The 13,533-nt window shown below is 35.1% G+C and overlaps 2 protein-coding genes and 1 pseudogene across 2 annotated transcripts; 1 reads left to right on the plus strand and 2 right to left on the minus strand.

Annotated features, from left to right (window-relative positions):
- Positions 1-153: 153 nt before the first annotated feature.
- On the minus strand, positions 154-3,684 carry LOC140810569 (lysM domain-containing GPI-anchored protein 1-like; annotated as a pseudogene).
- Positions 3,685-7,224: 3,540 nt separating this feature from the next.
- LOC140809426 (uncharacterized) lies at positions 7,225-9,009 on the plus strand. Its single transcript, XM_073167046.1, has 3 exons — positions 7,225-7,802; positions 8,381-8,502; positions 8,711-9,009. Exons 1-3 carry the CDS (start codon positions 7,446-7,448, stop codon positions 8,859-8,861), a joined length of 630 nt encoding a protein of 209 aa, XP_073023147.1. The 5' UTR covers positions 7,225-7,445; the 3' UTR covers positions 8,862-9,009.
- A 299-nt stretch (positions 9,010-9,308) lies between these two features.
- LOC140810063 (UDP-galactose transporter 1-like) lies at positions 9,309-13,190 on the minus strand. Its single transcript, XM_073167872.1, has 5 exons — positions 12,889-13,190; positions 11,789-12,038; positions 11,400-11,607; positions 10,025-10,256; positions 9,309-9,781 (listed from the first exon to the last, which is right to left on the minus strand). Exons 1-5 carry the CDS (start codon positions 12,997-12,999, stop codon positions 9,554-9,556), a joined length of 1,029 nt encoding a protein of 342 aa, XP_073023973.1. The 5' UTR covers positions 13,000-13,190; the 3' UTR covers positions 9,309-9,553.
- Between the last annotated feature and the right edge of the window lie 343 nt (positions 13,191-13,533).

The following is a 13,533-nucleotide window of genomic DNA, read 5'->3' on the forward strand; positions in this document are numbered from 1 at the left end:
CGAGTATTGTGTAATTAGTCAAGAAATAGTTGTGCAGCAGCACCTCTTGTCTGTTGATATAGTCTAACAGGGAAACTCGTGTATTATATCCATCGGAAACAGGGGCAATGAAAGCAAACAAACGGAATCACCAGCGGCACACACTTTCTCATAAAGAAGACAGCAGGTACGCTGCATTCCAAAAAATTGTAAGCATACTACATACAGGGAGGACCTAGTTAAAACAAACAAACAAAACGTAGCCCCAAAAAGTTCCACCATGGGAACAGTAGAGATTACATCGAAAACTTGACAAGACACAATAGAAGGATGATTGGGAAACAAGACAACTGATTCATTAACGAGTAAGAACTAGAAAAACCAGGGACACTCCCAGTAGGTCCGTTAGCAGGCGAAAATCCAAGAACAGCATCAGAAGAGGGCACGGTAGATGATTTCGGGTTTGTGGCGGGAAAACCACCAGGTTCGGATGGCGAAGGTGCTGGAGTGAAAGATAAATCAGGGACGACTGTAGGTGGAGCAATAAGTGCCGGAAATTGCTGTGTTCCTGCAAGACAAATTATGTACGGCAAAAATATAGGGAATTGAATAGCTTGGGTAATTGTAGAATGTGGATCATGACAAAGTTGCCTTGTAAAGTCACTTATTGAAAACACCATATCTTCTAAGAAAGAAACATTGCTTCTCATTTAACATCTTTACCTGGGCATCTTGGTTGGAGAGTTGAGGACAACCTTCATATAACACAGAAAAAACTTGGAATCAACTATCATTTCTAGGAAATAATAAACACTCTGGCACTATGTGTGCCGATCATACGTAAAGTACGAGTCATTGGATGTCAAACAATAACAACAATGTCATGAAGTTTGTTTTGCCAGTACAATAATTTTGGTAATCCATGATTCGCACTGAATAAATGTATATGCATAAGCTGTTAGCTGAACAACAATATTAAGCTGTGGTCTTCAACTATCATTTTATTTTTCAAAAAGGCAGATGCATTTAATGTTTGGATACACTAGTCAATTTTTTTTAAAATAGAGGACAATACGGTAGCTCGAGAAATCGCATTTTCTGACGTCTTGATATCAACTTTGTCATGTGCGCTTTTAAACATGTAACAGTCCAACTAAAAGATAATTTTTCTAAGAAGTATTTTTCTTATAAAAGCTTTTCCATCCAAATAAACTGTGACAAAACATATGGCCAGCCAAAACCACCCTTTTGGGGTTGTGGGCGGGGGGGACCAAGAGTAAGTTAAAAATCTATACGTCGCAGAGATGCTTCCATTAACATAGCCACTGTAATTGCAAGAAGTCACATTGCATCCAGCACTAGATTGTTGTGCGGTAACATTTCCCAGCATAAGATTGCTATTTCCGCATTGCATACTCGAACAAGAAACTGCTAATGAGGCTGGTGTGCAATACAAACTGCAAGAATCCCAGAAAGGCATTAGATGTTGTTCAACAAGTACAAAATTCTATCAAGAAGTTAAAAAAATCACTAGAGCTATTTTTTGAACTCACTTGCGACTCCATGGTCCACAACTGCACTGCACACAATGACTAGCAGTTATGGCGTAACTCCCGTTTGGAACAACTAAGCCATAATCCGAAGCATACTTTGGGAAACTAGACGCACAAGCTGCAAATGCATTATGTTATACGACAGTGTATGCCACTATATAACAGAAGAAAATGATGTATGGTTTGATCAAAATTGACACGATTTTTCCAATAAGATGAATTAGTAAAGGCAAAGGGACGAATCAACATCTTCACTTTTTAAAGAATACGTCAAAAAAACATTCTATACATCCAAATTCCGAGTGAAGTTCTTCAAATTTTCAATGAAATAATCAATTTCAGCATGCATTGGTCATTGGAATGTAGCTAAAGCTATAAAGATATTCCTATACAATTCCTATGAAACTTGAAATTTTCTTCGTTTGAGATATTATTTTACCACCTAAACTATAAAGAAGATCAATTAACTGACAATCACAAAGAGTAATTGTGATCTATGTGTCACCAATCCAAGTGGATCACGGGTTGAATTCAGAAGAGGCAACTAAAAGGCAGTTAGCTAGTTGGTTGAAGAAGTGGTTGATCGAGATCAGAGTTGGCACTAACATGGGATCATCTCATGGCCATTCGATGGGAATATTCCATCTGAAGGCTCAGTATATAAGGTGGTGGAGTTAGTGGAAACAAAAGTTTGGATCATCCCTGAAATCTGAGAACAAGAAGCGAGAAAATCCCCTTTCAATATTCAGGAGTTTTTCTGTAATTCATAGAAGAGAAAAGAGTGAACTTGAGAGTTCGATTTGTGCTGTGATGTTCTATTGTAACACTGATTCATTCCTAATGAGAGCATCTCCCGTGGATATAGATCAACTCTTCGATCGAACCAGGTAAAATCTTGTGTTGTACTATTTTGTTTCTGCCTTATATTTCTTTCTTGTTCATTGTGCTTTAGCATATATTGGATTGATTTATCCGAATCTGGAAACAATATGTGATCTTAGTATAACTACTCTGTGGATTCAAGGATAATTCATTACAGTAACGAGATGTGGTTCACACTTTTTAAAGTCCTCTTTGGCCAAGAATCTTGAATCAAGCGTCACGAACATAATTAAACCAACCGAACATATGATCAAATGTGAATAAAAATCAATACCAGATAATGGAATAGCAAGAATGTCACCCTCAACAATTTCCATACTTCCCAAAGAATTCACATTCGTCAAATCATTCACAGTTGTTGAATACCTCCCCGCAATCCCCACCAGAGTATCCACATCTTTAACAACGTAAGACATGTAAATCGCCGGCAAATTGTTGTCACTGTTATCGAAACAAGTACAAGGCAGCGGGATATTAAGCTTCGTCCCAACGCTAATCACCGAAGGGTCAGACAAAGAAGCGTCTGGGTTAGCCTCTTTAATCTGGTCAGCCGAGACAAGACCGCCGTACACGGCGGAAGAAATGGCGGTGAGGGTGTCGGAAGGACGCGTTTTGTAGAAAATACCGCCGGATTTCCGAATGCCGTCGATGCAAGAGCAGGAGATGGGTACTTTGAGGAAGAGCTGGGAGGGCAAAATGTGATTTTCGACATCGGGGTATGATATGTCGATGGAGTTCACCAGTAGGAGGGAGATGGGGTCCACGGAGAAGAGAGACGCTACTTCGGAGACTTTGAGGTCGGTGTAAAGGGTGTACCCGACGAGTGAGCTGCAGTTGTCGGAGTTCGATCACGCCTCAATGGTGGATTTGGAGGTGGCGCGTGGAAAAAACGCGCCGACGAGTCCGAGGAAGGTGAGGACTCCAAGTGTAGTGTTGATGTCCTGGAAGGACATTTTTCTACTGGGTCTTCGGTTTTGAGTCCGTTTATGTTTTTGAGAGACGGAGGATTAGCTGAAAGTCTCCATAATGCAGCACCGGAGTTCACAATGTGTGTTCTACGGGTGTTTGTACGTGAGAGAGAGAGAGAGAGATATATAGGGGGTAGGGAAAAATGGTGGAGCGAATGGGGGAAAGTAGTTTTGAAAGTGCGGAGACAGAACAAAAGCCTGAAACGAGACAAAGCGCGAAGCTTTTTCAAACAGAAGTGTGTGCCACTACGTGAGAGAGACAGCAAAATGTTTTAGAGAGAGAAAGAGGACGCTTCGATACAATTCAGACATTATTAGTTATCCTTTCTGGATTGCGGGGTCAAGCGTGAAAACGGAACGCTTATCCGATTTTACTAATTTGCCCTCCGATCATTTTTTCTTGTATGGTTCATGAAGTAAAATGCATTCCAGGCATATCTCGTCTTTTTACAAGACAAACTAATATTATTCTCTCAAGTTATTTGAACTTTTATTTAATTTGTTGATATGTCGAAATCTAAACTACATATTAAAAACTAAAATAAATTTTTACGTCATTTTCTTACATTTATTAATCATTCGGAAAAAAAAAATTCATCATCATGTTTTTTTATCGGTATATTTCTTTTAATAAAGTTGAATAATATGTGATGAAATAATATGCTTTTAAAGCTGATAATATTAATTGGATTGTTAACATATACATTATTAATTTATTATAATGGTATAGATCATTCTTCAACATTTTGTACTATTTATGGATGAACCGATCCAATGATATTAAAAAAAATCTTATCAATTATCAAACGACCAACTTATTCGACATTGTTTAGTATCTACTAACCAAGTTGTGCATAAATAATACGGAACTCGAGGGTGCTATTCCTTTTTTTTTTTGGGACAAAGTAACACATTGTGGCTCGCGTTCAGGCTGCTAAAAAAATATCCTTCTCGGTTGAATCCTTCCCAATCAAAATTTCAGTCTTGAGTAATGGCGAGGGCGACGTGGTCATTAGATAAAAGTTATATTTGGACAGTTGAACGAATTGAAATCAAGTGGACCCACTTTCTGCAAAAACCCAACCTGAGATATCGACGTTGAAGATTTTATTGGGCCTGTTCGAAATAGCCCGACATATAGTAACCATTGGCCCAATTCGTCCTTGTGAACAGAACCCCAATCGATTTAAGTTGTGTTCATGGGTCCGACAAGGGTAGTCCAGTCCAAGTTTAAAGATAATTGGGCCTAACAACCGATATGGATTTTTATTAACTTGTCCAGTATATAAACCCAACTGAATGATAATACGAATTAATTAAATTTCCATGGCAACATATTTATTTGAGATTTCTTGTGATTTATTTAGCTGTTAACCTTTGATTTTTCTACCACAATTGTAGTGGCGCTTTATTCGTTGCTAAATTTTTTAAAGTGGAAAAGTTTAATTATATGTGTGAACTTGTAGGGAACAATTCGATAAATAATTATTGTAGGGCCATTCACATATAAATATATATATATATATATACATATATATATACAAGAAATTAAATTCCCCAATGAAGTGGCAGAAGGTGGCGTCTGAATATATATATATATATATATATATCTGTGTGTGTGTGTGCGCGCATGTTCATACTTACGTACACGTAAAACTTTGACCAATAAGCAATAGCACCAACCCTTATTCAATTATCGCAGGAGTGAATCAACAAATGATTCGCATTACTTATAATCGAAATATGAAAAGTTGACATGATCTAATGATTTTAGAATACGCGAGAAATCTCCGGTGAAACAGAGACTAATATTTGTATGCCACAAATGTGTCAATTGTATCATCAAGGCCTTCCACCAAATCTCCACAGGATGTAAAATGTCTCACTAACCAAATTAGAATTTTTTAACAAGACAAAAGCTTATCGATAAGGTTGATTCGTTTTACAGATAAAGATTCATGAGATCATTTTATAAAAAATCTACTCTTTTAACAAAACAAAGTTGGCAGATGAAAAATATATACTAAAAATTTAATGGGGGCAATAAAAAATTTTAGAGAAAGAAATGAAAATAATATAATTATTTATAGTCATTTACTCTTTAAAAAAATTCAAAGAATAGTGGCTGTATCTACCGCCCCTGACAGGTATAGTAATCTTATTAGAGTAAAAATCATTTAATTAATTATTTTTCAATTAATTGATGAAACTTCAGATTAAATTATGAATAAAACCGAAATTATTAGACAAATTAGTCATTCTATATTGTCTCTTTTTTTAAGCTATTATATGTTTTATTATTTACTAAAATAACATTTATTTTGTGTCATTTGATATTTTTTATTTAAAAAAAATTCACTCATTTTTGTAAAATAATATATCTATTGTGTTTTGATGTTTATTTATTTACGAAATCAATATATATTTTGTATTTTTTAAATTTTGCGATTTAATTTTTTTAAAAACGAATTTATATGAATACGCAGTGCGTAACAGTGGAGTGCTAATATTTGTTATTTTCGAGGGCACAAACGTAAATGTGTGGAGGAGGAATCTCGGCGAATTAAACGGGAGCAATAATTTGGGTGTACGACATATTTCAGACTGAGAAAACATTAAAAGTTCAATTCACGAGGGACCATTCTGACATTTCACATTTTAAATTAAATTTCTCTCTCCAATCGAGGCAAGCAACAACCCATTTCGCTTCATTTTCTTCTGTTTTTATTTTATGAACCATAATTGCCTCCCATTTCCATACTTCCTAGCTTTCACCGGAATGAAATTACATCTCCACCCCTTCCAATAATTTTTGTCGGCTCATGTTTTCTTTTTTCTTCTTGATTTAGAAATTTAGGAACTGGAAAAATATCGAAACATTATTTTCTCTATAAATTTATATAATGGTTTAATTTTATTTTAATATATTCAAATATAATCTTCATACGAGCAGTCAAACAAGGAAATCGTAGCATAAATATAAAGTAACACAAATATAACGACTCAACTCACTTGTTAAATCGTTTGTTTTGAACCGTGGTCTCACTGTTTTATTTACACATTTTTTTAATGAAATTTCAAAATATTTGAGAAAATATCCAAATTACCATCGACTGTTTAATTACACTTTCTAATAATTATGTATATAATATATTCATGAATGATTTTTGTTTCCATACGAATGAAAAGGCACACAACATCCTACTATACAGTGTATACTATCAAACAGCAGGGTGAGGAAAGGATTCGTGACAGTGAAATGATGGATGAATGGATGGATGGGTACTATTGAAGGCATCAGCTGTCTCCTCATTTTCATTATTTTTTATATTATTCACTCATAAAAAATACTAAACAATGCCAAATTTATACGGTGATTCCCGTGAATAAGTAACTTTAATCACCCTTGGACTTGTATGTTTATTGTTTGGTAAAAAACACATTTTGTTTTTCTTGGTGGTTGTTGTCAATTTGTGATATAAATTTGTTTAATGGAACTTCATATCCAAAGGGAAATTTGTTTTTAAATCTTTGAAGACAATGGTTCAAAATCCAAACTCATCCTATACCAAGAAATCTTGAGATATGGGTAATCACAATCCTCTACAAATGGCTGATGTATGATTAGAATATTATCCATCTTATGAGAAGATGAACACTAATATCGATGTATCTGACACATTTCTTTATGTTTGTTTAGATATAAATTACATCAATATTGAGTCATTTTAGTAATAATTATATTATATAGTACAAAAGAACAAAGTATAGTTATCAAAAACCAATAAATTTGTGGTGAGATAAATATGCTATTGATGTGGAATGGAAGTGTGATTTGACCAACTCGTCATCATCACCAAAATCTCCCTATGAGCTATAAGTTACAACCATTGGCCCACCTTTTTGCCCCTTTCGCCCAAAACACAGACGCATACTGTGCCAATTTTCTTGATTATAAACCAAAGATGAATTTTTATAGTACATTGTACATGCATTAGGGGTGCTAGCTAGTTAGCTAGCTAGGTTAATACCAGGTAAAGACAATCCAAGAACTCTACGGAAAATGCCAAGTTCAGATTCATTTCTCAGGCAACTAAGCAACAAAGAAGGATGGAAATCAACTTCCAGAAGATGGGTTGGCGGTCGAGGATGGGGATCTAGCTTGGAGCAAATGGAAGGGATGAACAACGTGTGTTATGGGAGTGAGACGGGGTTCTTTGTGGTGAAAAAAAGAGTAATGGTTTTGGTGGATCAGTCTTCGTATTCTAAGCATGCAATGATGTGGGCTCTGACTCATGTTGCTAACAAGGGTGATATAATCACTCTTCTTCATGTCGTGCCTTCTTCCGAGTTTGACAAATCTTCGTCCCATTTCCTTGTTAGCACGCTTGGGTCACTCTGTAAGGCGTGTAAGCCTGAGGTGGGTTTATGTTTCTCGGTTTCTTGGAGTTATTCTTGGTGTTTTGAAGACTTTTAATTGAAAGCTAACAGCTTTGAGTACTGTGATAGTTGAATGTTGTGCTTATTATCCTGCATTTGCCTATGCTTTTTATGTGCCCAAAAAGTTTGAGATGTCTGATTTTCTTGGCCCCCATGTTCAGAATTTGTCCTTGAAATGCATACAGTAAAACCTTGTATATCATTGAGCCAAGTAAAGATTTTCATTTTCTTAAATTCTGTTCGACTTTTCTTTCTGTTTCAGAAGTTAAGTTGAAAAATTTTATCAAGAATTTTAATAAATTTCGCTTGGCAGTGTGCCGCATCCTTCCATTCCTGATTATTTTTATATTTTTTCTTTAATTAATGAATTTCTGCATGTTCATTTTCTAAAGCCATCTTTCAAGTCAAAAAAGAGAACATAGTCATTGTTACATGTTCCAGGTTTTTTTTAATTATATATTTTCAACTTTTTTCTCCTGTTGGGCTAGGATAAAACAAAGTTCTGTACGCATTAATAGTAAAGGTCAATACATTTCTAGTTTTTCGGGATGGTTTCAGGTTGAAGTAGAAGCACTGGTGATCCAAGGATCAAAGCTAGGCACAGTGATGAGCCAAGTCAAGAAACTTGAGGTGTCTGTTCTTGTTTTGGGTCAAAAGGAGCCTTCATCCTTACTCTATTGGTCAGTACATTACTTTGCAAATTTCTCGTCTTATGGATCTATGTTGAGCCAAGCTCAAAATGTTGTGCTTCATGTGCCTGATTTGTGATTAATCTTTTGAAAGCATTCTTAGAACAATTTCCTAAGGTAGATCTCGTTTCTCGTGGTTCTCAGTTAATCTCACAATATTGGTTCAATTCTTACTCGAGTATAATTCCAAATTGGACAGCCTGTGTTTGAAAAGCAGCACGGAGGAATTCGTGGAACATTGCATCGATACTTTGGAATGCTTGACTATTGGAGTGAGGAAACAGAGCGGAGGAGTTGGTGGATACCTTATCAGCACAAGATGGCACAAAAATTTCTGGCTTTTGGCTTAGATTTTATATTGGTTTAAATATAATATCGGAAATAAGATGAAACGTAGAGATAATTCTGTACAATATTTGCATCGGTATGTATTAAAACTCCGCGTAACATTAATCTGTAGCTTGATATTCGATATATATGCTTCGAACTAGTTCTATATTGAAAAGCTCCCGAATATCTTGAAAGTCATGGAACAAGAAGTAAACATCAAGTCATCAAGTGTTCATTTGTCACCATGGCCTTCAACCCCGGATCATTCCGTACCTATTTCGCTCTTCAATATAGATTCGTTAAGGGTCAAAATGGGCAACATGTGTGTTCATATGTTTTTTTTTTAAAAAAAATTAGAACTAAGGTAATCTGCTTCTTGCTTTATATGAATGCCTTTGATGCTATCAAAAATCAAAATACAACATAAAGTAGTGCAAAGCTTTGACTAATGTAACTAAGAAGTTAGGAACCAGTGCAGTGTGATGGGTGGAACATATGAGATAAACTTGACTGCAATCAATATCCGGAGGAGTTTTAGAAGACATACCGAAATCTCGCAATTATACGATATAAGAACAAAAAGAAAGCAAACGAAGATAAGCCGAGGAAAAAATGAATCTACCCAGATTTTGATTCAAACTGTACTGAAACTTTTTTCCTTTCTACAAAAACTATACCCACCATTTCCTGCGGAGCATAACTCGAGCTCGACTCAAACTTTATCATCTACTTTCTCATTGACTAATGGAATCAACTCTGCTATAACTCTTGGAGTCCGAGGCGTCCTAGGTGTACGAGGAGCTCCAGGTGTTTGTGAAAGCATGTGCCTAATGTACCCGTAGAAGGTACATCCCAAAAGGGTTATAGCACATCCAACCGCATTCATTGCGGAAATTGGGTTCCGGAAGATCAGCCATGAGCACGTAACAGCAACCGCTACCTTGAGATGAAACAAAGAAAATGATTTCAATTCAAATACCATTATAGGATCATAATCCTGCCAGATCATATCCCGTGAACTTCATTACACATTGGCGGTTATGGAAACTTGGAAAATATTAGATAGAAATTTGTTGTCCCGCTCCTCATACTTCAAAGAATTTAAACTTGTAGCACTAGAAACACATGGAATATTAACATATAAAAATAGATCCAGTAAATCTCAAGAATTAGAGGCTTGTACCTTAAGATTTCCGGCAACATTGAAGGTCACAGCAGTTGTGGAGTGAATTACGTAAAAAATCGAGAAGTTGAGGCAAAATGCTAACACTCCAGACCCGAAAATGATGACTAGGGACGAGAAAAGTGACGGAGATTTATGAATCCATTCCACAACTCCCGGTCCTTCTAGCAGCATAGCTGGTACGGCCAAGATCATAGTTGCAAAAGGTGCCATGTAGTATACTGTGTTTATGCTGAACCCAGCAAAAAAACTCTCAATATATAAGCTACTGTATTGGAAAAAAAATTTAATGTGATTCCGTGAACTCTAAGGACAGATGCAACGGTAAGGCAAGGGGAGATACATCGGTTGCTCCCCAACCTCAACTGAAAAAAGTTGAATTTTTTTTATGCATAAATTTTCTAAGTATTCAAATTTCGGCTCCCATTTTGATTTGAGTCAAATTGTGTGCTTTTGCATAATGTCAATTGGAGCAATACTGTGTGCTTCAGGAAGCCAAAGTGCCAAACTCTGGCCAAAGACCAATTGCTGGTGACTACAAATCTTCAGTTTAAATATACTAAGAATTATCTTTCACTGGGGTATCAAACCAGCATGAACCCAAATATATCAAACGTCCGATTATAAGCGGGCAACGAATTGATACGTTGTTCAAATTTCAAATTGGCATGTGTAACAGCACGTCATCAAAATAAGAGTGATCACAAGATCATATCGATTTCTTCTACAAGGTAACCACGAAGATGTCCAAAAACACAAACAGATTCATAGAGAAAAAAAGAGAGATTTGATCACAAAAAGTCAATGAATGAATTGGATGAATTAAAAATCCACAGATGAAAATGGTAGTCTATCATAGTTATTCCAATAACTAGTAAGTCTAGTTTCCAAGTAACTAATAAAAAAAGGCGTGCAAAATATCTGAAAGTTTTGAATAGTCAAGCATGGGAACGCAACAGTGGAATTGAATGCACTCTACAAAGCAAATGAATCACTTATACAAAGTGAGGTGCACGAGCATTGATTGGAAAATTACGGCATATGTTATTTCAATTTTTTTGGTAAAACCAAATATATTTGTTGGTTATCATTTTTTGACAAAATAAAGTAAATACAAACAGATAATTTTGACTCATTTTAACACCAAGGAAAACATCAAACAATTTAAAAACGATTTCTTTCTACTCTTACTGTGTCCGTATTCATTGAAGTAATCTTCTGCACAACTACGTATAGGAAGGTTGATAGATAACAAATAGTTCCTCAGCTATTTTAAGTTAGGAAAGAGTTTCATGTAAAAGATAGATGCTAGCTATATAAGAAAATAAGAAAGCAATCTGGTAGAGGAAGAACAAGATTATGAATAAGTAAATACCTATCAAATTTGTATCCATGCAACAAAGACTCCGCAAGAATGGTTTTTGTAGAGGTAGCAAGACAGCCAAATAAAGCAGCAAAAAACCCCAGCATATTAAAACTCAGCTCGGTGACAGAAGTGACTAAAATCCCTCCAACAATTGGAATCAAAGAAGCCCAAATTCTCCAGTCAAAATATTTTTTCCAGATAAGCCACTGCAAGATAACTGTTTTAAAGGCATTATAAATGTAAGTCTTCATTGACAAAATAAAGAGAAAGCTGATAACATTTACGAAATAGAGACAACAATATCAAAATGATCAAATACAGCGATAAATTTAGAGGTTATTACACATCAAATCATCATTATTTCATGTTGCCTGATATTGGCAGGAATAAAAACTCACCAGTTGTTGCAGGGGTGAAAGATTTGATGGTTTGCATGAAAGAAACCGGAATATAACGCAGGCTCACATTTCCCAAAACTATGTTGATACAAAATATAAATGACATGGGAAAAATTCTCCTCCAGCGATCTTCAGGGTCAACCAGAATGAGTGGCTTTAGTTTTAGCACTTTAATTACCAGGTATGCACCTATTGCCGAAGATATAAAGTGAATGCATGACACTGATAACGGAAACTTAAAATCCAGTTTCTGTCAAGGCAAAGAAAATGGAAGATCTGGTGAACAAGAAAAATCATCACATTCACATTCAAGATCATTATAACGGAAAAAATCAGTAGCATGTTTATAACCAAATACAACTACACTATCATTTATATTATTTAAAAATTGACGTAACAGAACCTAAAATAAATAGACCATGAAACCACATAGAAGAATGGCTGAATGATCAGTTGGCCATTCACAAGGCAAAATTTTATTTTTAAAATTTTCGTTTGAGCTCTTAATGAAATACTCCAAGCATAATTGTGTGAGTTTCACCCAATATATTAGCTACGATAATTCAACTTGAACCTAATAATCACACTCAACTTTAAAGAAGCAAAAGTAAGAAAAGTAAACTATGGTAGGCATGATAAATTTGACCATAACAAAACCATTATATTCTAATAAGCTCGAAAACCATTAACGATCAAAATTTCTCATCCCACAACGAAAACTAAGAATAAACACAGGCAGCAGATAGTCAGAGATCAGCCCGTTCTATGCATTTACAAATATGTGCATAAAGAAACTAAAGTGCGAAGGCCACTCGTAACACACAGTCTACAAAAGCATCCCTCGAATTAAAAGGGGATTCAAAAATCAACTACAATATTGCACTACCCTGCCACAAAATTCTAAAACAGAACCACATTTAGCACAATCGAAAGTTCGAAAACAAAAATCAACTACAGATACAATCAACACAAAACTATCAACCAATAAAGGAACGAAATCTGTAAAATTAGTAGCCTACAAAAACATGGAAACAATTCCTTCAATAATCTACGCTAGTTTTTGCTGTTGTATGAAAGACGCAGTTTTAACAAACACAAACCTGAAAGATCCATTTGTTGATAATAATAACGGTGACATTGAAACCCCACCACTGGAGAATAGCTAATATGGATCGAATTACACTCCACTGGCAAAAAATACTCTCCTCCATGATTTATGTCACCACCTCAGATCGGAAAACGTTTGAGCGAATAATTTCTGCCCATAAGTTTGAGGAAAAAAATACCGAGAGAACGATCACAAGTATATAATAGAGAAACCCCAGATGAAATTCAATGGAGCTTGTGAAAAATGGAGGCGTAAGATTAGAGCCGTGCCATCCAGTTTGCTGTATTATTTTCCAATAATTTTGTATATTCAATTCTGCAAATCCTAAAACTAATTATGTTGTTTTTTTTTATTGTTAAATCAAAATATTATAATTTTATCTATGTCTATTTGTAAATACATGTAAAAACAGATAATTTCTGATATTTGAAAAGTTCCGACAAAAAATAATTTCTTATAAAAAAATTATATTTGAAAATACGTAGAAAATACATACATAAATAATGTGAAGTCGTTTCAATTTTTTTTTAAATTCACTTTTGAATTTGATGTTGGTCGAAAAAATATTTGCATTGACTATATAATTTTATTTAATTTCGATTAAGATTTTGAGTTTTGTATTAATTTTTTTAATATT

The sequence above is a fragment of the Primulina eburnea genome, chromosome 13, assembly GCF_022965805.1.
Source record: "Primulina eburnea isolate SZY01 chromosome 13, ASM2296580v1, whole genome shotgun sequence".
NCBI lineage: Eukaryota > Viridiplantae > Streptophyta > Magnoliopsida > Lamiales > Gesneriaceae > Primulina > Primulina eburnea.